Genomic DNA, 24,181 nt, shown 5'->3' on the forward strand with positions numbered 1-24,181 from the left:
CTATCACTTCCCTATCTCTCACCAATACTTCTGTTTTGTCTACTCTACTCTAAAGATTCTTGCGTTGTTGTCTTGCGGATACTCGTCACTGTTCTATTTTCTCTCTCTCTCGTGGCTGCTATAGTTCTCCTTGACTCTGCTCTCTCTGATGGCTCTCGCGGTACTGCTGCGTTATGGCAGTGCACTTCGACAGATGCGCGCGCCCCTCCCGTGTATACGAAAAATCTCCAACATGCCTAAAAACCGGTAAATTTTTGGAGGTTTCCAAAACTAGGGAATTGACGCGGCCGCTCGGTGCTCACACCTCTCTGACATGTCGCGAGCCCTCGCCTCTCTCTCCTTCTCTACCTTGCACACATGCTCACCCAATCATACCACACACACTTTCAATCCCTTCTCTGGTCTTCGGTCCTTCTCTCTCCTCTGGCTCGTAGTCCGCGGCACCGAGAACACACATTAAGAATGTGTTGTAAAACGATACATATGTAAAATATATACTGTATCATAGGACTCGGTAGCCGCCAATGACTCGCCCAAAAATATAGGTATATAGTGACGTGATAGCTTCAGCTACCACGTCACAAACCCCCCTCCTAGGCTAGACATTCCTCCGAATGTCTAAAGCCGTCTACAATTGGCGACTACCTATATAATTAATGAAAGACGCTTACCTGGGATCTCTCCCCCGATGACTCCTCGTTCCTCATCTCCGGGGTCCCCTGGTTACCTGAAATAAGTAATTATCCACCTCTTGGGTCTTCGCCTCCTCCCGTTCCCCTCTATTCACTCCGGTCGAGGTGGTGTGGGTCGTCCACGTCCCCATCTGGCTCACCAGATTGTCAAACTCCCTTTCCGGGACCGGGGATCGTGAGGGCCGTTGGTGGAATCCCGGGGGAACCAGGAAAGTGGGGTGGGTTTCGGGATCGGAGTCCTCTTCTCTTTCACATGAGTCGGGGAGGGGTCTGTCCCGAGCTTCTTGTAAGATGGACCCTTCTTCGCCACCTTCCAAGGACCTGCCCAATTCCTCTTCAAGTCCCTCATCAAACAGCTCCACCAACCCATAATCCTCATCCTCCCACGCATCTTCTCGCCCCGTCCTTCCCTGGTTGAGCTGGCAGGTATGGCGCTGGTTATTGGCCTGGATAGAGCAGCGGGACCCTCGGTTATCTTTCTTATGGTGTCTATCGCTGTAGCCGCTGCTGCGTTTAGGGAATGGGCCGTATCCTTCACCACGCTTGAGGATGTTTGTGTGAGTCGATTAATGGCCCGAGAGACAACCACGAATGATTCGCTCACAACATGCGTGAACCGATCAAGTTGCCCTGCTACCTCTGCAAGAGCGTTGTCTCTGGCAGTGGTTGCCCTCTCACCTTGGGGCATGGGAACCTCCCAGGACAATAGCATTTCCCAATCATCCTTGTTTAGTGTGTGTGCTGTTTCCTGCCCTCTGGCTTTGGCTATCAGCAGATTATGGTGGGCCTGCTGGATGGCCAACATCCATTGTCGATTGTTGAGGGCCGGGTCTAGACATATGGCAAAGTGAAGAACATTTAGCCCGTCTGGAGGATTTGTCAGATTGTCCCAGTTGTCCTTCGCCCACCGGTTGACTATGGCATTCATATTGATCGGGGGCTCTGTCACTCTTCCGGTGAGAAAGTTCATCATCTCTTCCGATACGGTGTATTGAGGAAACAACACCTTCCTCCGCGGTCTCGGTGCCACCCCTGGATCTCTCAGTTGACCGTGACCTGGAAGAGGAGCTGTTGATCTGGGCCCTGGCCCCTCTGGCTCTCCCGAAATCTCACACTCACCAGGGTCTTTCCTGGCTTCAAAGTCTCTCCGGTTGCTCCCTGTCTCCTGAGTGGGGGTGCTTGTTATTACTGGTCCGATGGGCTCGCTGTCTGATTCCTCTGATAGGCGGTCACTGCGTCCTTCTGGTCCCAGTCCAGTGTCCTTCTTCTGGGGGGGGGGGGGCTTCGAGTGTCGGAGGTCTCTTCATTGCGTAGTGGTTTGCCTGGGGATCTCTTCCTCTTGATGGCACCGCTCGGATTAATCCCTGGAGAGAATTCTGCTAAAGCTCGCATCGCCCCCTCGATGTCATCTTGATCATCCCCCATTCTGATTGTCCAGCACCTAATTCGCTGATGTTTGGTAGCTGGGGACGATCCCTGTTGATGTGAATTAGATGCTCCTGGCTCTCTAGTTTCCTTTCTATCTGAGATTTAGAGGAGAATAGGACCGAGACGAGATATAAGGGAGAAGTTGAGCGGCGGACGGTTCTGGGCTTGCGCGAAACTCGCGATTAACTCTGGAGGTAGATCAAAGAACGGAGATACGTTTCCCTCTGGGCTCGTTGTCTCCTTCCTAACATCACTATCTCCACTCACTTGTCTATTTCCTCCCTTGCCGTTCTTCCTCCCCTTGTTTCCCGTCTTCTTGGTTGACGCATTCTCCCCCTTTGACTCTTCCCCTTCACTGGCGTCAGCCACGCACGCGATCTTAGTCTTGACAACTGGGGCTCCAGAGAACCCTGCACCGGGTACGTGCATTTTGTCTGCTGGTGGGGGCGGGACATAGCGGCTGTCCAGCTCCTTCTGTCTCTCCCACCACAAACCACAAGTCTCGATATCATCTAGACTCATGACCAATCTGTCAGACATCGCCCGGCGATACTCCGGCAACAAGTTCCGTCGCGCCAGTTCTACTACCGATCTCGTAGAGGGTGGCACCATAAATCGTGAGACGATGTATTTAAATTTCGATAAAAACACCGCAATCCTCTCGGTCTTGGCTTGGGTGCGGCGGCGCAAATCATCCCACAAATCCTCTTCGTCATATTCTCCAATGAACTGTTCAGCCATGTGTTGATTCCATCGCTCCGTCCACCCTCCTTCCTGGCTTCCCCGTTTTCTCCTTTCCTTTGTTTCATCCGATTCCCTCGACATATTCCTTGGTTCCAGCCGCCTCTTCTCTCGTTCAACTACTTCTCCTGGGAGGCCCCGACCACATACCTCCATTCTTCCTTTCTTTGCCCCTAGCTCATCCAATCGTTTTCGCAAATCCGGAAGTTGAAAGATCCGCCTTCCCTCCACCTCTTGGGTCTTCGCCTCCTCCCGTTCCCCTCTATTCACTCCGGCCTCTTTCGCCAAATACTTCCGACAGTGGTCTTGAAATCGGTGGGGGTACTCGCCCTGATGTAGGGGTGGTCTAGGCCTTCCTTTCCGGGTCAAGTCCAAACGGGCAGCTAGATCAGCGACCTCGCCCGGGTCCGTGGTGACCTCCTCTACTCTCCTCTTCCGTTCCAACCGTCGACGCTTCTCTTCTGGTCCACATCGAGGGCAATTGACTACGTCCACCTCCCGACGTCCACAATTACGGCAATGCTGGATGGGTGGCCGGGGACACTGGAGTGCGATGTGTCCAGGCTGCCAGCAGTGGAAACATCGGAACGGTGGAGAATCCCGAGTGGGGTCAGTTGGGATGGGCAGCAAGTTACCAAAGATGGTGCCCATGGTCTTGACCCTTGGAGGTCCCCTCGACGGCTTCGTGACCGTTCGATTCGGAGGCGGGAATATCTGGGTCCTCTTGATAACGGGTCCCTTCCTCACTGGGGTTTCCTCGGGAACGGTCTCTAGTTTTCCCAGCCTTTTCGGCTTCGGGTGGACCGGAAAAGCTACATCCCAACTCTCTTCTTCCTTGGTAGGCCTTCGTTCGTGGGGTTGGATGGGGACGTATGTCCGAAAGGTTTCTGCCTTCGCCTCAGTCATAGTGGCGTCGTCGGGGCCCTGGGGAGTCTCCCTTACGCCTGCGATCTTCTGGGGAAACTCGTCGGTGTGTGGGAATTGAGAGTTGTCCCCCTGGTCATCCAGACTGGATCCTCCTTCTGGGGATTGGGTCGGGGCAACGTCTTTGCTTCCCTGGAAGCCTTGAGAGGGGGGCCACCAATATCTACCGTGGGTCCCCGTGGAGACTAACCATCCACACGAGGGCTTCGACACCGTAGTGGTCGAGGTGGTGTGGGTCGTCCACGTCCCCATCTGGCTCACCAGATTGTCAAACTCCCTTTCCGGGACCGGGGATCGTGAGGGCCGTTGGTGGAATCCCGGGGGAACCAGGAAAGTGGGGTGGGTTTCGGGATCGGAGTCCTCTTCTCTTTCACATGAGTCGGGGAGGGGTCTGTCCCGAGCTTCTTGTAAGATGGACCCTTCTTCGCCACCTTCCAAGGACCTGCCCAATTCCTCTTCAAGTCCCTCATCAAACAGCTCCACCAACCCATAATCCTCATCCTCCCACGCATCTTCTCGCCCCGTCCTTCCCTGGTTGAGCTGGCAGGTATGGCGCTGGTTATTGGCCTGGATAGAGCAGCGGGACCCTCGGTTATCTTTCTTATGGTGTCTATCGCTGTAGCCGCTGCTGCGTTTAGGGAATGGGCCGTATCCTTCACCACGCTTGAGGATGTTTGTGTGAGTCGATTAATGGCCCGAGAGACAACCACGAATGATTCGCTCACAACATGCGTGAACCGATCAAGTTGCCCTGCTACCTCTGCAAGAGCGTTGTCTCTGGCAGTGGTTGCCCTCTCACCTTGGGGCATGGGAACCTCCCAGGACAATAGCATTTCCCAATCATCCTTGTTTAGTGTGTGTGCTGTTTCCTGCCCTCTGGCTTTGGCTATCAGCAGATTATGGTGGGCCTGCTGGATGGCCAACATCCATTGTCGATTGTTGAGGGCCGGGTCTAGACATATGGCAAAGTGAAGAACATTTAGCCCGTCTGGAGGATTTGTCAGATTGTCCCAGTTGTCCTTCGCCCACCGGTTGACTATGGCATTCATATTGATCGGGGGCTCTGTCACTCTTCCGGTGAGAAAGTTCATCATCTCTTCCGATACGGTGTATTGAGGAAACAACACCTTCCTCCGCGGTCTCGGTGCCACCCCTGGATCTCTCAGTTGACCGTGACCTGGAAGAGGAGCTGTTGATCTGGGCCCTGGCCCCTCTGGCTCTCCCGAAATCTCACACTCACCAGGGTCTTTCCTGGCTTCAAAGTCTCTCCGGTTGCTCCCTGTCTCCTGAGTGGGGGTGCTTGTTATTACTGGTCCGATGGGCTCGCTGTCTGATTCCTCTGATAGGCGGTCACTGCGCCCTTCTGGTCCCAGTCCAGTGTCCTTCTTCTGGGGGGGGCTTCGAGTGTCGGAGGTCTCTTCATTGCGTAGTGGTTTGCCTGGGGATCTCTTCCTCTTGATGGCACCGCTCGGATTAATCCCTGGAGAGAATTCTGCTAAAGCTCGCATCGCCCCCTCGATGTCATCTTGATCATCCCCCATTCTGATTGTCCAGCACCTAATTCGCTGATGTTTGGTAGCTGGGGACGATCCCTGTTGATGTGAATTAGATGCTCCTGGCTCTCTAGTTTCCTTTCTATCTGAGATTTAGAGGAGAATAGGACCGAGACGAGATATAAGAGAGAAGTTGAGCGGCGGACGGTTCTGGGCTTGCGTGAAACTCGCGATTAACTCTGAAGGTAGATCAAAGAACGGAGATACGTTTCCCTCTGGGCTCGTTGTCTCCTTCCTAACATCACTAACTCCACTCACTTGTCTATTTCCTCCCTTGCCGTTCTTCCTCCCCTTGTTTCCCGTCTTCTTGGTTGACGCATTCTCCCCCTTTGACTCTTCCCCTTCACTGGCGTCAGCCACGCACGCGATCTTAGTCTTGACAACTGGGGCTCCAGAGAACCCTGCACCGGGTACGTGCATTTTGTCTGCTGGTGGGGGCGGGACATAGCGGCTGTCCAGCTCCTTCTGTCTCTCCCACCACAAACCACAAGTCTCGATATCATCTAGACTCATGACCAGTCTGTCAGACATCGCCCGGCGATACTCCGGCAACAAGTTCCGTCGCGCCAGTTCTACTACCGATCTCGTAGAGGGTGGCACCATAAATCGTGAGACGATGTGTTTAAATTTCGATAAAAACACCGCAATCCTCTCGGTCTTGGCTTGTAATAATATGACGGCAGACTTGTACAGGCCAGAGCCCAATAGTAAACAAAAAAAGGAAAATATGACGGAGCGAATGTTGGAATTGGAGCTGGAACCCGAGGGGTGCGAGAAACTAGACGCCCTGGACGAAGAAACGAAAGCGATAGTCATGAGTTTATTTTCAAAGATAAAAGCAAAACTAAAAAGAGCAGAGGAAGTGAACGTGCCACATGAGTCAAACACTGAGACCAGCCGAAATCTGTCACCGACTATAAGGGATCAAAGGGACATATTGTGTGACACAAACGCAAACACAGGACGTATAAATAAAGAAATGGACCCTCTTTCTGGCGAACGAGTCTTCGGGCGAAGCTTAAGAGAAACTGAAGAAATACGTGGAACTCGAAAAAATAAAACAAATATGTTGTCAACACAATGGAGCATGCCAGAGAAACAAGAGTGGCCGATTCACGTTACACCCCGTTACGAATATCAAGGTACAAGAAACTCCGGGACGAGAGACTCACATGCTCAACAGCTGTGGGACGGATTAAGGGATATGAACAAAGAACCTGGAAAAATGAAGGAATTCGCGTCTACGGTAGCAGAACCACCGTTGACTAATAGTTACACAAACTGGACCGAGTTTAATGAACATAGGGATAGGGACAATATAGCACCAACCATGGGCCTATATACAGAAAATATGCAAGCTACGGGTAATCATAACCATCCACGCAGACCGCAAAATTTACAACAAAACATTCTGCCCACGCTCAGCCACATGGCAAATAGCATCTCGTTCTTCGACGGCGACCCAATCAATCTGCCGCTATTCGAAAGAATGGTAAGAATGACTGCTCAAATGATCGGTCCAGAATATGAATTATTTTTCCTTGGAACCATTGCAAGCAGACTAAAGGGAAAAGCAGCTGAGCATTTCGCGCCTAGATTGGCTTTATTCGGCACGGTCCAGGAATTTCTTCGGGAACTTTCGAACAGATATGGGAGTATAAATAATTCGGACACTTTAATGGCACAATTGAAGATAATCAGACAGCAAAATCGGGAATCGATAGAAGATTACGGCGGAAGGGTACAACGATTATATAACAGGCTCACGATGCTGCACGATTCGAATCCAAGCTTACTGCCGATTCAAAAGCAGGTCCTAAAGGAAGGCGTGGAGGCAGAAGCAGTCAAACAATTTACATATGGGTTGCACCCAACATACAGGTGCAAAATCACAAGCTTAAATCCGAGGACTCTCTGTGAAGCAATCATAGAGGCATTAAAAATAGAAAGTGACCTCAGTCTACGGCACGCATTACCAGTAAGTGCACTGCCTGCATACGATAAGGCAACAATCGAGCGAGGGCCACCAGTAAACCTAGCAAGTAAAGAGGATAACACAACAGAAATCACTAACGGGGCACAAGGGAACGCAGCAAACGTAAAACGCTGTATATATTGCGACGGCCGAACCGGGCATTCAGTCGAGGAATGCCGAAAATTACTATCAGTAATCAAGGACAGAAAAACTTTGCGAGACAACGGAAGAGAGTTAAAAGGAAATTGCAGTTATTGTCAGAGACCAGGACACTACGCGAGAGACTGTCGTTTACGTATGCAAGACATAGATAAAGAGGAAAGACGGCGAAACGAGGGAAATAACCAACCCGTGAATAATACCCATACCAACAGAAATGCCTATGATTATAGGGGTAAAAATGATAACTTTAATAACAATAATTACAATAATTACAACAGGGGCTATAATAATGGCCCAGCGGAACAACATAACAGGAATAATAATTACAATTATAGGAATAATAACTACAATAATAGAAATAACGATTACAATAATGGAAATAACAACTACTATGACAGGAATCATTACAATAACAGGTATAATAACTACAACCCTACAGGGAGCAATTATTACACTAACCGCGGCTACAGAGGGAAGGTCCGATGAATTACGGGCTCTAGTAAAGATTGGCATGAAAATGCAAGATGTAGAGGGAAGGCTGGGAATGAAAATTGACCTGTGGGAGCCTAACGAAAAGCGCATAAGGCCCCCACCTGAACCACCACCCCCGCCGGATCCTTAAAGCAACGGTAAGCCATTGACTAAGGAGAATACAACGACAATAGTTATAACAATATTAATAATATTAATAATAATGATAGTAACATTAAAAATAATAATGACAGAAGAAATACTGGATATAAGAAAAATAAAGCTAGTATATCGACATAGTATATTGTATAGGAAGAAAGGATAAACAGAAACATAAGTGTATAATACATATATATATAGCGACAAGCGTTAGTTTTCATGAATTCGCAGCATTCGGACGAGCCGCGAGTGAGCAACAAATCATACGAAAAGAAAATATGAAATAAGTGATTACTGCGCAACCAACAGATATTCTGACAATTAACCCACCCCCTTGTGGAGATAGACTATTGTAAAAATACGTACAAAAATTCAGATTTCTAAAATTTTTGCAGCCCCCGGACGCGGCACGAAAATATTTCAGGGAAAGAGTGGGATCAATTAGGTTTACGATAAAACTTTTTTTGCGGCCCCGGATGCGCCGCAAACTAGATATTCACATACGTTAGACTTAGATTTGCAAAAAAAAAACCCACAACTATAATGGATAGGTACGCATGAACAAAGCATTAATAATATTAATCAATTGTAATTTGATGTAATGTGAATGAAAAAAAAGCAAAGCGAATGAGGAGCGCGTGTGGCACTCTCTAGTGAGTAGACGTACTCAATAGGAGTAGAATTAACTCACAGGCCAAATGTAAAAATTACGCATGGTAAAGACAAATAAAAAGGAAAAAACAGACGTATAAGCTGACATATACTTGTAAATTAAAATAATTTTATTCTTGATTACCCGATTGACTTCATTATTGTAAAAAAAAAAAAAAAAAAGTATATAAAAAAAAAAAAAAATTTAGCAATTATTGTTAGGTAGAGAGGAGCATGGAGGAATGATAAAAAAAATAAATAAAACAATTTCAGAAAAAATAAAACTATTTTTTTAAAAGGCCCACGAGCCCACGTCGAGTATGAGAGATTAAACCTCCTCTTCTTACTTCCTGCTATCGTTCCCCATTAGAAACAAGCCCGTTCGCCAAACTGTCCACCTCAAAGTTAGCATAATTTTGCAAAAAACTACATGGACCAGTACTTAATTGTTCATGTAAGGGAGACTAAAAATAATGCACCCAGATCACTGCTCGACGATCGAGAGGAATAATCGACCACACCCAGTGTGCGGCAGTGTTTCTGAGAACTTGGCCATCGAAGGACAACGTTACTAGGCCACCCTCATTCAAACAGGGTCGTCGATATTGGAGAGAAGGCATACGAATCTAGAACCCACATGCTTAACTGAAAAAAAATAAAAGACGCTTGCAATCACATAAGCTGTCACTTACATAACGACATTGCGCAGCAGTGTATACGAGCTGCTCCTGCTTTTGCAAGAAAGAAAAAAATTAAATTGCATCCATAAGGACTACACACGGAGATTCTACTGGCACAAAAAAAAAAAAAAAAGAAAAAAATCACGCTGTGATGCAAGTAGAGATGAAGCTCAGCTTTGAGAACTCAGTCGCCACGCAAACATCTTAAAAAGTACACTTTCTCTAGACATTAGAGAGTAATAAATGAAAGCTTTGTTGTTGTGAAAAAAAAAAAAAAAAAAAAAAAAAAAAAAAAAAAAATAATATCGAAAAGCAGCGAACTAACTCAGCAAATACGTCTACGGCGTCAAGAGTGGTTGTTGACAAAAAAAATACCCTTATAAATCCTTTCATAAATCTGACCACATAAGAAAAGAGATTAGAGAAGTATGAGGGAAACATTATATAAAAAAATGTATGGGTGAAAAGTATTAGAAATATGTACGATACGGGTCAAAACTTCACTGCCAGAAAATAATTTTTTTTTTAATTCATACCTCCAAGCTTGTCTCGACCAAAAAAAATATACTAGTGAAATGTAAGGCAACCAATCGTCAAACTATTTGACTCTACAGTGTTCTTGAATATGTTATATGATTCCTCAGGCAAAATGAAGCGCATTATATTATATCCGACTATTCACAAACTCAATAAGCGACTTATGATGTAGAGCCGATGCGAAATAAAAGATAACGTAATGAAACATATTTACGATGGAGATTTTTTTTTAACTAGGAGAAAAATACCCACATTGACAAAGACACTAAAATAAATTACAATAATTGTACAAAAAAAAGTAAAGAAAGAGAATTAGAAGATGTACGTTTATTATTACATACTTTATATGTGAGGAGAGAGCCACACTCGCAGCTCAACGCTAACCAAATAAAGGGGAAACATAAGAGAAAGGGTAAGGTACATACGGTAATACATTTAAATAAATACGTATCGATGAAGTATAAGTAGTGTTAGGACAAGTATTTACCACAGAAATTAGGGTTGGTAACTAATAGCTAACAGCTTTATATATTACAGGATTAATGAATTCGGCATGGGGCTTCTTTTTTTATGTATAAGTGCCTTCTCCATCGGGGGGTCCCTACTACTGATATGTTATAGAATGTTCACAGGAAAACAAAAGGTTCAAGAAGAAGCGCGAGAATTGGCAGTAATTTAAACCACACCGACAGTAGAACTCAGAGCAGAAAGGTGACTGCGATCCTCTAGACGGATACTAGAATTGTCGGTGACCAAAATTAGAATTCGTGAGCCTCGGGGATGAGCGCCGGGAGTCGCTCGACTATATCGGAGGGCGCAGTCCGAAGGATGAAACTATTAAACTAGGAAAGAATTTTTTTTTAAGTATGTAGTATCGAAAAAATCACTGTAAGTCAAAAAAAAAAAAAAAAAAAAAAAAAAAAAAAAAAAACTGGTAGTTGTAGCGATAATAATAATAATAATAATAATAATAATAATAATAATAGTAATGTTATGAGTATAATAACAACAAATACCATTTTAACAATGAAAAAATAAGAATGAGCGCCGGGAGTCGCTCGGCTATACCGAGGGGCACAGTCCGTAGGACAATAAAATTTTTTTTTCTTTTGATGATAAGGTTGTACGAAATTTTTTTTCTCTCTTTTTTGATAAATAAGCGCAAGTGAAAGTATAAAAAAAAAAAAAAAAAAAAAAAAAAAAAAAAAAAAAAAAAAAAAAAAAAAAAACCACATTGTAAAACCACACTCAATGTAAAGTAGTCGTAAACAGAAGCCCGCTTCGCGGCAATTTCATATATAATTGTAATGTAAGGCAAAGCGCATACAAAAACAATATTGTTATACACTTAGCACACGATGAGAGGAGACTGAATGATTGTGAGAGAAAAAATATAAATGTAAAGGGAACAGTGGTTCTCTAAAAGAATGGAAGAATGAGTGTAGGATACTAAACTACATTAACAACACAAACAACAGAATACAATACAGCACGCACACGCACACTCGCAACAAATCCACAGGCTCAGTACCGCCAACATCAGAAAGCCAGCGTCGTCGAGGGCGACGACGTCGCGGCCTCGGACGTGTTACGTACGATATGCTAGGCATATCATACTAACTCCCCCTGGTGACCACGAAGCTACCCTATCAAGAGGGTACCGACGGGAGGGGAACGAGGTAATATAAGGCCCGGCAAGCTTCAAAATCGGGAGGACGAAGGGAATACTCGGACAGACCGGCAGAACGAAGGGAAGACTCGCACAGACAGGGAGAGCGAAGAGAACACTCGGAGATATCGGGCAATTAATCGGGAACACACACACGCGTCTTTGCCTTATAATTTAGTATCTTGAATAAAGGTCTTTAAGGTTCCAAGGTTTTGATCGTTCTCGCGAAGCACCTCCTTACCTTTCGGTTTACCCACGTAACAATATGGTTTACTCGCTTCAATTTTACCAAAACGCAACACGAGCAATAATAAACACAACTTTGAAATGTTGTTTTATTTTTTATTTGTATAACTTTATATATAGCCTCTTACTCCCGATATACATCTCCGCGGACCAAAATCAGAAGGCCTTTCGTCCCCGTGACTCTTTTTCTCCATGTTAAAATATATACCCAACACGACTGCCGTTGTACGGCAACAGCTCGCAAAATGATTTTCGTAGCTGCTTTGCCAGTTATATATACTTTGCACAATTTAATGGCCGCGGTGGTAGCAACAGCTGCGTCGATTGCCCAACCCTCGAGAGCCGAAGCTTTTGCGCAAAAACGCACACTGCACCCGAGCAACCAAGTGTAAACGCCTATTTGTATAATATTTGCGGTGTATGCACATGTGCGCGAAAATGTAATATAATTGGATGCCTATATCGACGCCTCCTGCGAAGACCAGCACAGTTCAGATTTTTCACTGTTATTTTAAATGGGAAAATCTGAACTGTGCTGGTATTCCTAGGAGGCGTCGATACATGACACACGTATAGATGCAGCTCGCGCTTAGTTTCGTTCAAAATAGTGTGCATCGGAGACTCGCTTGGTTAAATATTAATCCGCACGCGCAGACAGGGCGTGTATTATGATATTAGTTGGAAAAGAGGATAATGGCCTGACGCACTCGGACCTTCGTCGATTATGCATCATCGTACGTGGGTATATGTATATGTAACTCTCGCGGATGCTTATCGGTCCATTTATTCTCTTTGTTTCACTGGTGATGGGCTGAAGCCTCCTGTACATGTGGCGGGGTCTCTCTGTAAATTTTCGATTTATCTCCAATATTCGATTTTGCGAGAGAGAGGAAGGGAAAGGGTATGCATTACGACCTGGTCGAGTGCACTTTTGCCTCACGGTCAGCGAGAGCGAACCGATGATCGAGAGAGTGAAAGACAAGAGGAAGGGGGGGGGGGATCGAAAGCGTACGTTTTCGTTTTCAATTTCCGCGCGCGACGGCTCCGGTGAAATTTAATTGGACCCTCTGGTTAATTTTCCTCCCGATGATGGACGTGTGTAAATGTATATATGTGGATCTTTTTTTTTTTTTTTAAGAAACTCTAGGTTCAGGATACTCTTTTCCCAGGAGAAACGACTTTGAGTCTCATACATTAATTTACCACGTGATCTATATATGAGGGTATAAGACGATTATCAAACGGTACTTGACTCCCAGGTCATTCACACCAAATGAGGACAATCTTTCCCTTTCCCCCTCCCCACACAAAGAACAAACGAGATCTTGAAACAGCCCCCACCGTTTGCATCACCCGTCTCTCGTGTCATCATCGAAAAGGTTTATTTTTATAACAGAGAATCAGCGTATCCGATGTGTGTTGCCTGCATCGATGATAAATCGGAGAGATATTGAGTTGGGACAAAAAAGAGCAGTCCTTGGGAACCATCTGCAGATAGTCAAGAAAAATTCATGGATAGCCTGAAAACTCGGTGCTTTCTGCCCGTCTCTCCTGATTTTCGAGTTGATTATACCTTTGAAAATCGACCTTTAGGCCTCTCGCACGCCCGAAAAAAAAAAATCAGCGCGCAGTGCACGTCGGACCGAAGAAAAGGTAGTTCCTCCCCGCGACCGAGAGCTTACGTAAGGCGGATGGGAGAGGATAAGCCACGGGGCCACGCGGAAGTTCCCTATAACGTGCAACGTACCATCATTCGCCGCTCCGCGTAGTTTATGCGAAAGTACACACTTGCGGAGCTTTCACTCGCAGTTGGTGTTAGAAGTGGGATAATTAATCGACGGGAGAACCTTTTGCTCATTTATCGAGAGCCGATGCTGGAGAAACCCTACGCGCAAAGCTACCCGTAATCGTGGAGTCGAGAGAGAGAGAGAGAAAGAGATTCAAATTACGAGATTGCTTTATTATTTATTGTTCTCGCTTCCTCGTAGAAAGTTGCTTGCCGGCCTGAGCGAGCGGTGCGCCACGGAGTACCTATACATATATATATATACTCTGTGATTGTGCTCCGTATATAAGTATATAGGCACGGGGAAAGTCGAGCGATATCGGGTCTTTTCTTCCGGATTTGGAGGATTCTGTCTTTTTTTTTTTTTTTCTTAAATTGCGTGTATATATTTAAAGCCCCGTATTGTACAGAGATCGATACTACTGGCGAAATTGTCCAGTAAATTGTCTCACCAAGTTCAGTCGCAGATAATGAGCTTGACTGCTGTATGCACAGGCAATACGTTGTATATACCTTTGACGTCGACAGACCGTCGAACCCATCGCGACGGAGTATAGGTATATACTACATAATAAATACACGTAGATGGTAATTACCGTCGATACGACGCGAGCCCGAATTGACAATCGTTGTGCGTATAATATATATATATATATATGTACAAATGCAGATAAATATACTGGTAGCCCGCACACTCGCGTCCATTGTCAGGAAGCGATGGGCAAAGATCTATACTTGTAATCCGTCAACAAAACTCAGGGCCAATCAATTTTTTTACTTTTATAGTATACACACTCAGCGTAGCCGAACGTATAATATCTGCCCCCTTCCCTTTTTATTGTAGATTATATATGTAGCGGAGCGTGCGCTTGTCATCGGCAGAGAAAAAGGGGCAGGGAGCAGAATTGACCCTTTAAAGTGGGTATACTTATTTTTATGGTATCTGATGATGAAAGGCTCACCGCTGATCAAAGTTTTTAATTATACGCGTTTCGATCTTTATATGCAACGAGCGTTACATCCACGTAAGAGGGTGCGTTTCGTTGCAGTGAGGACAAAACGGTGGCCGTGCACGATAAAACATCAACTCTGTGTAGTATGGATGTATAATGCTCGTCCCGATAAATCCGAACGCAATGTACAACGTACAAGTACCCATTATGCTCGTGTCGAAGCGTGCACCGATCCGGTGAGTACTTACACATTACTCTGTCTCTGTTCCGCAATCGCTGTAATCCGCGATATGGAGTTTAATGGACGAGTCCTCGCTCAGCCCCTGCTGATCTGGCCGTGGGGAGCAACAGCTAAATGGAAATAAAAAAAATAATGATACCGATGACGAGGGGAGAGGAAAAAAAAAAAATATGTGAGAAGCCGAATTTCGCACGCCCCCGCTTCCTTCCTTGTCCATCGTTCATGCAATGGTCTTTATCGGCGCATGTGTGTACCTACATGTGACCTGATGGGCACCCCAAAAGTCTATATTATACCCACCCTCGCGGGACATAATGGTGTATTGGGAAGAAAAAAAAAGGAAAGAAGGCAAGAGAGCGACAAGAGTATGACCAAGAGGAAGGGAGCAGCCGAACAACGATGACGACGGCCCTGTAAGTACACACATAGAGGGAACCAGACAATGACTATGGCTTCGCTCGCCAGTGAAATAAGAATCGCTGCTGCATGTTGGCTAAGGAGGAGAGACGAAGAGGTGAGTCCAAGGGCTCTGATGGTGTTCTCTCGCTATGGGGCGGCAAAAAGGGTCGTCGGTCTCCCTTGGCTTGTGTATATATATGTAACTATACACCAGTGCAGTCCGCTCTCCGTACACTATACGGATACTCTCGCTCCGTTTCTCATGGTGCGCTCGCCCTTGGCCCGGCCCTGATGTAGCTACACACCACCGTCCCCTGCGTTCTCTCGTTACAACTCTGTGATATACATGTATGCACAAGTGTGTGCGTGTGTGTTTGCAATAGCCTTGCTGCCCTTGCTTGCTGGCCCCTCTCCCTTTTCTCTCCTTCCCTTTTGATTCTCTCGTCCGCCTTGCTCCCGCGTGTGTGTATATATTTCATACTGCGTCTACACGTGTGCGTGAACGAGTCGCTATAGCCTCGAAGCTGTTGTGTATCACTTATAACTTATATATAATATATACCCTAGTGTGAGTTTTTCGGTGTCTCCCCCCCCTACCCACCTCCCCTCTCACACGTATATACGTGTATTGTACCTGCACGACAGACACACGGCACAATATGGCCCATCGACCCGATCGAAGTTAATGGTTATTTATGTATATAGGCGTACGTATATATTATACCTGCAATTGATCTACATAATTCCAATCCATGAATGGCGTCGTTGGACAAAGAAGCTCGACCGCGCGTTTTGTATGTGCAGTCGCGGGGGGGGGGTGATCCCGGAGTCGTCTCCGAGGAAAAATCTTCCCTCCTCCTCCCCCAACCCTCGTTTTTTTTTTTTTTTTTTCAGGTTATTCGAAGCAAAAAGAAGAAAAAAGTCCTCTTCATTTTTCATTCCTCCTTCAACGCGACCCTTCGGCAACGCGAGCCCCTTTTGATTTTGTTTCTCCCACCCCTCTCTTCCATCGCTCCTCCGTGCACACACGTGCGAGTGCGCTTTTTTTTGTCCCCCTTTCTTTTCCTCGTCGCTCCCTCTGGGCTCCAAAACCGCAGCCGCTTCCGCGGCTTACGTTCCACTCGTTTTTACTGCTCCGCGAGAAAAAGACCGCCCCCTCCTCCTCGTCTCTCGTGTACCATGGCTGCAGTACTCCCCTTTTTTTACGTTTTTGTTTTCGATTGCGCGCCTGCATGCACATCGTTACCGTCACCCCCGATGCCGTTGCGCGATTGTTTTTACAGTCTTTGGGCGCATCGAGTGATAACAATCACTTCCCATCGACCGGAAAAAACACGTCGTATTACGCTTCGCCTCGATTTTTCAAAGATAACGTTATTCCCTTTGAAAGTACCTCGAACAACCAACAGCCGCGATTCCGATATTCCTGCACGAAATTAAATAGGGGCGTCTTTTAAATCTCGTGCATCCGAACAACTATTAGTAGGAGAGCTTGGGACGTCGGGATGAAGTATTAATTTCGTGTCGCGAGTGGCTGACTGTGTAACATTTGCAAGTACAAGAAAAAAGAAAAAAAGGGCCGTCGGTGGGGCACTGAATTAGCTCGCGCGTGCGAGGGTTAAAGGGACCCCGAGATGCATATCGCCCATTACTTGTGTACTCGGTACACAAAATACTATATATAGTCGATGGTGCATTACAGCGGAACCGTACAGAATTTTTCTCCCCTTTTCATTGTGCCCGCAACATCTGCCACGAAAGAGAACTTGCCTACACAAATACAAATATATACGTACACGCGCTCGCTTCTCCGTGGCTGGCTGTGTGTGTACAATATACGACAGATCCGACATCAGCTCGGCCCTTTGAGGACGAGGACGGTGTACCTCGTGCCTATATAGCTCTCTTCCTGTAGCATCGCCGGGGAAAAGAGAGGAGGACCGTATACGGAGTAACGCCGCGTATAGAGCTGGGAGAGGAAGAATGGTATAGTTCCTCCTACATGTTATGCTCCTCTTTTTTTTTTTTTTTTTTTTTCGTCCGCCACCCACGACGCCCCCGCGTCCCGAATCCCCAAATGCACCGCGTTGACGGACCAAAGGGGATAGACTCTTCCTCCCATGTATACGTGCCGTGTCCCTTTAAGAAAGACCACATTGCCTTCCCTCGGACTATTGTCTTTTTTTTTTTTTTTTTTTTTTTTTTTTTTTTTTTTTTTTTAAGCGAGCGTGTAAGTAACACATCATCGGTTCGGGCCTGTTCTCTCTGTATCAACCTTAATTTGTCGCGCTCGGAGATGTCTTTTTTTTTTTCTCTCCCAACATGGAGGGAGGGAGGGCACACGATGTATGTATACGCACGGTTAAAGTCTCGTTGATGTCCCTCTGCTTCTCGAATCTAAAGGAGGAGGACCTCTGCGATCGATCCTTCCCCACCCTCCGGGTCTATATACCGTATAGGAGCTCGGAGAAGCTTATACATCATTCTCGGATCCCCCGTCGTTGTCTCTGCTGTCCGAGATCATCGGGGACGAAGACGGAGTGTATGTAGGTACGTATATATAAGAAGAGCATCGAGGCTAGAGGCGATAAATCCATTCGCGAGCGACAGCTAGCCCTAATAAGATACACACACGTATAATGCCTATATATCGTGGTGGTGGCCTCTTTTTTTTTTTTTTTTTTTTTTTTTTTTTTTCGTGAAAAGTTCCCTTACACCGTGCCGTGTATGTATACGGAAATAGCGAGAGGAACATATTGTACACTTTGAAGGCCTTTCTCCGAAATTAGAAAGCGATACCCCCTCCTCCTCCTCCTCCTTTGGAAATCTGCTTTACGGAAAGAGAGCGATCCTTTCGACACAGTTTTCGCTCCTCTCGCGCGACGAAATCAATGTACTGGCTGTGGGGAAAATATGCCCGCCTTCTCGATCTGAGGCATTGATAAAAAGGAGCCATTAAAGGAGAGCAATCCCGAAAGTTGACAAATCGCGAAATTGATTTTATTCCTGAAACCAAGCAGTCAAGCGTATGTGTGTATAATGTATACGTCGCTTTGTACAAGGAAGTGCCTGTACACAGATCGACAGGACACAAGTTGTAGAAAATTTGCAAATCAAGTAGGGTATATAAAGGCGCGGCAGCGGCGGTATATTTATGTACATGTGTGCGACAATGAGCTGATGGCAATTCACTGCGAGCGAGACACGGGCCCTTCGAGCCGGTTCTTTGTGTGTCGTGCTGTGATAATAGGCGGGTGTTTCTCTCATCCTCCCTCTCTCTCTCCCCGAAAAGAAAGGCACTTTCTCTATATATATACTTGGCTTGTTTCGGTCGCCTTGACATTTCTCTCTCTCTCTCTCTCTATGCTTTTTCCCCCGAGAGGATCCAAATGATCCCTGTATACCGGGCAACGCGGAAGTTTTTCTTTTTCTGTATACCCGCGCTTGGTTAACATTGTGGATCGGCACGGCCGGTCAATTTGTATTCCAATGACACTATTTTTTTTTTTTTTCTTCGTAAAAACTATCCAATAGAGTCACGATCAAAGTGCCATATAGCGTTCAATCATTTTTTTTTTTTTTTTTTCTAGGTATATCTCCCGTTGTTGATTACATTGCGTCGTATAGTATACGATATATACAATGCAATACGAGAGCGCCGAGTAGATCATTTTTAATCATCTCCGGCTCTATATAATATATATAGGATCGTTTCAGTTATTGCCTCCGAGTCTATTCAGTTTTTTTTTTTTTTTTTTTCATTCCCCTTGACGAATACAAAACGATACAAGTATACACGTATACGAGTTATTTACAAGTGCAACACTCGGTGACGACGAGGCCCGAAATCGGCTGAAACCACGCCTCCCGATAGATGGCTCGGCTGTGACCTCGATAGCCGAAACAAGGCCCGTCTGGCTGCCTCCTCTATAATACCTTTTTGTGTAGTACAGGTATAACCAACCATTGCCACGAGAGAGAATACACAAGTGTATATTATATCTATTACAGCCTCTTTTTTTTATCCGACTCTGCTCGAATCACAGCCTTGGCTGGGGTGAACGCCTTTCTGCTTCGCTGCGAGCGAACGCGGAAATTTCATGCGTGCTTCTTTTTTTCCTCCTCCTGTCTGCTCCATCGGTCGTTGATGGATGTGCCGATCGAGGATAATCGTTCGTACCCTTCGATGTATACACGTGATGCAGACAAGTGGAACCAAATTTTAAAAAAAAGAAAAAAAGGCACTTTTTGTCACTCTACGAGTAGGTATTATGTAGGTGTGAATTGAGGGAGGGGGGGGGAGGAAGTTTCAAGGTTTTCCACGGCGACTAACGGTGACGGCCACGCCGAGACCTTCGAATTCGATAGGAGAGGAAATTCGAGGCTCGGCTCGAAAAAAGTACAAGGTATACACATATACCTCGCGCTCGGGGCTCGCTCGAAAAAGCCACCATCAGGGCCATCAACAAAAATTATTATAAAGTTATACCAGAGTTGGCGAGAAAGTATTTACACACTCACACACTCACGAACCAAATGATTTAGATGGGACGTGGCGCAAAGATGAGACGCTCGATACAAGCGGGGGCTCGGGCGATCCCTTTGTCTCTCTGCTTTCCCCTCCGGTCTTGCGGCGGGTCTCCCGCGAGCGAGAGGAAAAAAAGGCCGGAACAAATGGGCCCCAAAAAACCGAGGAGCAAAGAGAGCTCTCGCTTGCACGGGAATATATATACTTACTCGGGCGCGCAACACATGTATATGTATATTGAGGTATAGAGCAGCGGTAACGCGGCATAATGGTGGCTTGGAAAAAAGGATCGAGCGAGAGAGAGTGGGAGGGAGGGAGGGAGAGACGAAAAAAAAGAAAAAAAAAAAAAAAACGAGGCAAAGTGAGGTGAAGAGAGCTGACCTACTGTCGCAAGTGGCTCAGGGCCGTTCCTGTCCAAATCGCTCCTCGCCGGCTCGCGCTCTCTCGTATTATATATTTATATTGTATACCCACGGTGTGTGTGTGAGTGCTTGGCTGCCATGGCCTCACTTGCGAGACAAAGAATAAGCGAGGGCAGACCAAGTTTCTATGGCGTTCGTCCGATGGGTTAATGGTATATCCTTCGTGTGTATACTCATTTGGGCACATTTTTCCTTTGGGACGATTCGTGGATTCACGTTTGTATAAGCGATCACGTTTCACTTTGTCAAAGTCCGGGAAGGTATGCTTTTTTTTTTTCGTTTCTGGCTAAACATAGAATTCAAGCTCAACGGAGATGGTCAAAGATCAATCAATTTGCCCTCGTACGTTTAACGCCAACCACTGGATTACGTATCAATGAAAATCATTGCGCCTACGTTAACTTGGAAATATTTATTTCCGTGGGGTGAAATTTTTTATTTTTACAGGACAACATAATTCTCCACCAATAAAATATAAACGTCAACATTCCAAGCGGGGTACGATTCAGTCGTACGAAGCAAAAAAAAAAAAAAAAAAACAATCCATTCGCACCTTTTGTTTCCGAATAGTTTTTTTTTTTTTTTCCTCCCCATCAATCCTCTTCGACAGCTCGAGTATACTATATACCCATTCCGCCCCGTTTCAATTTACCACGACCGTATACATAGCTCCGCGGTATCGATTGTTCGGACGCGAGGCCGCGTATGATTGCCGCGACGCGCGTTTATCGGCAGCTCCCCCTCCCTCGTACGTATACCTATTTCTACATACTGATTATTTCCGGGAGGGGGGTATCCCACGCTTTTGGGAACGCGTTTCGTCGGCTTTGCTGCTTCTGCTGCTGATGGTTACCTCTTGCGGTATACTGGTTTTCGTCCTTGATCCGTTTTATTCTTTTTTTGTCTCTCTACAAACTTTATCTAGCAAATCACACATTTTTATTTCATTCTGGCCAAGCCTTCCACACGACTTTTGTATCTACCAATGATCGAGTGAAACGACCTGCAACTCGCTTCAAGTTGAAAGTGCCGTTTTTTTTTTTTTTTTTTTTTTTTTTTTTTTTTTCGTAATCAATAAAATTACAAAAATTTATACACACTTTCTTTAAACATACAACGTATGATTCTCATCGTTAATTGTTGTTATGTTTTGATTTCAGATGCTGACACTCAGTTTTGTCAGTTTCGTCAATGAGTTATGCTTCCAAGTGAGTATACGATTATCATTTGACACACTCGTTTTACGTACAATAATATTATTTAATTCAGGCCGATTGTCGCGTATCTACCTACACACATATAGAGCTGGTGGTACGAAGCGCGTGTATCAATCGCGAGATTAAAACGATGAGTCAGTAGACTTTAACGGTACATCTGAGCAAATGAAACATCGATCGCCGCTGTTGTTATTTGGAAAAAAAGAAACATTTCTCATCGGATGCCCGTGTTTGTTTGGATCCCGTTAACTCAAAGTGCTCCTCGTTGTTGGCGTAATATCGTTGAGCAAGCACATACATGCGTACACAATACAACATCGGACCTCAAAGTATTTTGAAATAATAGCCGTCACATTATTGTCTCGTCGGTTTAAAAAAAGATGACGTGCGTGAACCTATACTGCCCATCGAGGCCGCCATGGTTCTACATATAGGTATATATAATATACGTTTATACATACACATCTATATACATGATATCTAACGTTAATACTGTACGTATAGATAAATATAGAGTTTTGTGGGCGCGTGACACATACTCTGTTACACAACTGGTAGCGCTCGTCCTTGCTTGCTTACGTAACTGTATATCCATTTGCGAAGACCAATTTATTTTTAATGCCCAAAGCCAAAAAATTCTTACCTGATTTGCCTTCTTTGCAACTGTGCGATGTCTTTTGGGTTTGAAGAATTTTTATTTCCGGATTGAAACGATTTTTCGATCGTAGTACTAGTCGCCGTAAACAAATAATCGGTTCAATGGTTTTCGATGGATTGCAATGTAAAATTACAAGTTCTCACACATTTTTTTTTTTTTTTTTTTTTTTTTTTTTCAAGCTCTTGACATCCCTCAAAATATTTGTAGTCCTCAAAAAATGTACTCACTCGGGGAAAAAAAGCAGCTAATGCCGAACATGTTGTGTGTACTTGTCTACCACATCTTTATTCATAATTAAAATGCGAGTTTTTCATTGTTGCGAACCTCATTGCCCGTACTTATTGTGTTTTATTCATTGTTGAGATTATGATATTATATACGTACTGTAAAAACATATAATATATACAGGTAACCACTGAAATAATCATACATACACACATCATCCCGATCCAGCGTATTCAATTACGTTCGCGGCTAAATCACTTAATTACACTCCCGAGGAAGTAATTACGAGTCCCTTGGATCAACCAATTTGATTGTCAACTTAGCGGTAGAGTAATATATCAACAGAGTGTATATGCCAAATAGTAAGAACATATTCCCGAGCATGCGTTAATTATGTTTTTCACGATGGATCGACGGCACGATGATTTATACTTGAAAATATAATCCTGCGACCACGTTGTGACGTAATATCACCACGCTTGTATCGTTAATATGTTCGAATACCAAGATTTTGCGAACCTGTCAATCTCGAGGAGAAAAAAAAAAATAATAAGCTGCATCTTTCGGCCTCGAGGAACCAAGACCAAGCTGATAAACTGCGACCTCTTTATCATCATTTCCGTCTGCATTACATAATACATAATATACCCTCAAAGCAGCTCATAGTCGTTCGGCTCTTAACAACTTCATCTCCACACGTATATTATTTCGCGTCTTTCCAAAGAGCCTGAAACAACGCGTGTTGGTACAAGGTGCGCGCGTGTGTGTATTTACGATTCGGCTGATCAACGAGCGCTATTTCGTCCACGAGGAATAGACAGACGACCTTGAGTGATCTCCGGCTTCTTCGGCCCGTTCGTCTCTGCCTCCTCTCTTCGACGCTTCCACACACACGCGCACCGGTCGATGCCGGGGCGTGATGCGCAGAATCTGGTTTGTCCAGCACACATATATACACATCACTTACCTACAAAGTGCGTGCCTGCGTATAAGTACACACGTATAAGACGTATCGAAGGACGTCGCGGCCTCGCCGAAAGAGATCCCGATGTATAATAATAACAACATATCGGCGCCCGATCGAGCGAATCAAGCGATTATTAAAATAAACGGCACTTGACGCCTCGCCCCCTCCCCCTCACTCTCCCAACTCGCCGAGTGGATTGATCAAGCGTTGCCACGTATATAGTTACGAGCGCTCGGAATCATTATTTGACTATCTGTTGCTCCCCACCTCTCAACAACTATACTGTTAGTTTTCGGTGGTTTTTCACTTGACATTCCAGTATAAGGCCCGAATCTTTTTCTTCATCCTCTCTACGAGGTAACGTAATCAATTCCCCCCCTACGTGACCTCGGGTCTCGGCTTCCGGCTCGCCTGCCCCTTTTTCCCAATCGATGGCATACGTTGTACACACCTCTTTTTTTTGTTGTGTACAACGTATATAATGTGTGGTGTACACATTATCCACCTGTGAGTTGTGAAAGGTTGTAGAGTCCTTTTGGTCAACCAATAATCAACTCTGCTCGCCAAACGAAGTTTCGGCCTCTTACACAGAGCAACGGCCACCACACCTGGTTCACCCGTACGCAAAGTGTGCACTAAATATGTAAATATATATATATAGGTATTTTCGGCAAGTGACGAGTCAAGCGAGAAGTCAGAAATAGCGGATCGTCGAGTTTTTCTGGCCAATTTATTTTTATCCGACGAAACGGTAACCCCCTCCCCCTCTCCTCCTCGTCACCTCCACATGCCGACTCGCCGCGTGTTTTCGCCCGATAACTGTTTTCCCGAGAGCCGGCTGCTCTGCGGAAGAAGGAAGCCCGGCACATCCACCTACACATATATATATACGTGGAC

The 24,181-nt window shown here is 45.4% G+C and overlaps 1 protein-coding gene across 2 annotated transcripts in view; it reads left to right on the top strand.

Moving 5' to 3' along the window:
- rdx (BTB/POZ and MATH domain-containing protein rdx) overlaps positions 1-24,181 on the top strand; it is a 96,718-nt gene that overhangs the window by 34,039 nt on the left and 38,498 nt on the right. The window contains exon 3 of one of the 2 annotated variants that reach the window (XM_014348352.2): positions 21,378-21,425. In XM_014348352.2, coding sequence (XP_014203838.1) covers positions 21,409-21,425 — 17 coding nt within the window. In that variant the 5' untranslated portion in view covers positions 21,378-21,408. Of the gene's footprint in view, positions 1-21,376; positions 21,426-24,181 lie in introns of both variants that reach the window. The other variant, XM_089589793.1, reaches the window with a different exon arrangement.

This window comes from Copidosoma floridanum, unplaced genomic scaffold (assembly GCF_036245765.1).
Source record: "Copidosoma floridanum isolate Cflo_tuat_1 unplaced genomic scaffold, Cflo_Japanese_pri ptg000009l, whole genome shotgun sequence".
NCBI classification, from domain to species: domain Eukaryota; kingdom Metazoa; phylum Arthropoda; class Insecta; order Hymenoptera; family Encyrtidae; genus Copidosoma; species Copidosoma floridanum.